At 46.8% G+C, this 1,700-nt stretch overlaps 1 protein-coding gene across 1 annotated transcript in view; it reads left to right on the top strand.

The window, feature by feature from the left end:
- FOXC2 (forkhead box C2) overlaps window positions 1-1,078 on the top strand; it is a 2,609-nt gene extending 1,531 nt beyond the window's left edge. The window contains exon 2 of the mRNA XM_005862692.2: window positions 1-1,078. Within this exon, the coding sequence (XP_005862754.1) occupies window positions 1-232 (232 nt within the window). The 3' untranslated portion in view covers window positions 233-1,078.
- The last annotated feature ends 622 nt before the right edge of the window (window positions 1,079-1,700 follow it).

Raw genomic sequence — 1,700 nt, 5'->3', positions numbered from 1 at the left:
TCTCAACCACAGCGGGGAACTCAACCACCTCCCCGGCCACACGTTTGCGGCCCAGCAGCAGACTTTTCCCAACGTCCGGGAGATGTTCAACTCCCACCGGCTGGGGATTGAGAACTCGACCCTCGGGGAGCCCCAAGTGAGCGGCAATGCGAGCTGTCAGCTGCCCTACAGATCCACGCCGTCCCTCTACCGCCACGCCGCCCCCTATTCCTACGACTGCACCAAATACTGACCGGCTCCGGCTTCGCCTCGCGGACGCGGCCCCCTCCGACAATTCAGCCCTGCAGAGAACCCAGACACCACCGCCAGCCTTTTCTCAGACCCGGGAGCAGAGCGCGCGCCAGCTCCGGCCCTCGGGGACGCTGCAGGTAACTTAAACTCGCCGTCCTGTTTCTGAGATTCTTGAGAAGGCCCCCGTGAAGGGACGTAGCCCAACGAAATGAATATTAAGACCCCCCTCCCTTACCAGGATGGCTGTGCTCTCTGCTCCGCTCGGGGTTTCCAAAATTAAATTATGGACCAAATCCCATAGCGACCCAGTAATGACTTTCTGTAGAGACCTCCATAGGTTTATGGGGCTCTCTATAGATTTTTGTATGTGCTGTGTGTAATTTTAAATTTCTCTAACCGTGCTGTACAAATGTGTGGATTTGTAATCAGGCTATTTTGTTGTTGTTGTTGTTCAGAGCCATTAATATAATATTTAAAGTTGAGTTCACTGGATAATTTTCATCTTGCCCAACCATTTCTAACTGCCAAATCGAAAATCCATAAAAACCTATGTGGGGTTTCCCCCTTGTACAATTACGAGACTTAATTCTTTTCCCAGTTGTAGGTCTTTTACAAAACAAGAACATAATTTATTTTTTGTTGCTGTTGGCCGAGAAAGAAGTCAAGTATCTGATACTTTTTATTTACAAAGTGTGATGGTTTTGTATAGTAGATTTCTCCTTGAGCATTCCTAAAAGAAAAGGAAAAAAAACTTTAAAAAATTTAACGTCACCTGTGTTTGTCTTATGTGGTCTTACTTGTTGTACGTACCTTAAAATAAACCCATGTTGTTTTTCTGCCCCAAAAACAGTGTGTTTGTGTTCTCGCATTTAAAACAAAGCCACGGTGGGTTTGCGAATCCACCTGTTTGGGTCATTTTTGTTACACAGGTGGGTAAGCGTGTAGACAGGCATATCTAGATGATCACAGAAGAAGGGGAGTAGGTCCCTATTGTCGTCTTCATGACAGAAAAAGGCTTTCTATTAATTCAGGATTTCAACCTGGTCGAGGCAATCCAGGGATGGTCCTGCTTAGAGCGACATGGCCAGAAGGACTGCTTGCTGGAATGTAATTTGCTGTCGTGCATTTTCCTAAATGCAGAAAAACAGGCCAATTGTCAAGACAAGCAGTGCCATTCCATCTGAATGCCCACCCCTCCCCAATTTAGAAGGGGAAGGAAACGTATTTTCTGTTAGCTAACTACAAACCAGGGGAGCCCTGCGTGCCCTGGATTTCCTAAAATGCGGGCTTCCTTACCCACTGTCATGGTTTTTCCGGAGAAGAATTTGAATTGGGCCAGGGAAAGACCAAAGGGGACTGAGTCTGTGGCGTTTAATGACCATCCTGAAAACGGCCTGCTCCGACGTGGATTTCAGATCTCTTTCCTTCTTGATTTCCAAATCCTTACCCTATTGCAGTGAAAAATCTTA

The sequence above is a fragment of the Myotis brandtii genome, unplaced genomic scaffold, assembly GCF_000412655.1.
Source record: "Myotis brandtii unplaced genomic scaffold, ASM41265v1 scaffold165, whole genome shotgun sequence".
Taxonomy (NCBI): Eukaryota; Metazoa; Chordata; class Mammalia; order Chiroptera; family Vespertilionidae; genus Myotis; species Myotis brandtii.
The sequence above is the reverse complement of the archived record's forward strand: the minus strand, read 5'-3'. Positions and strand labels throughout refer to the sequence as shown.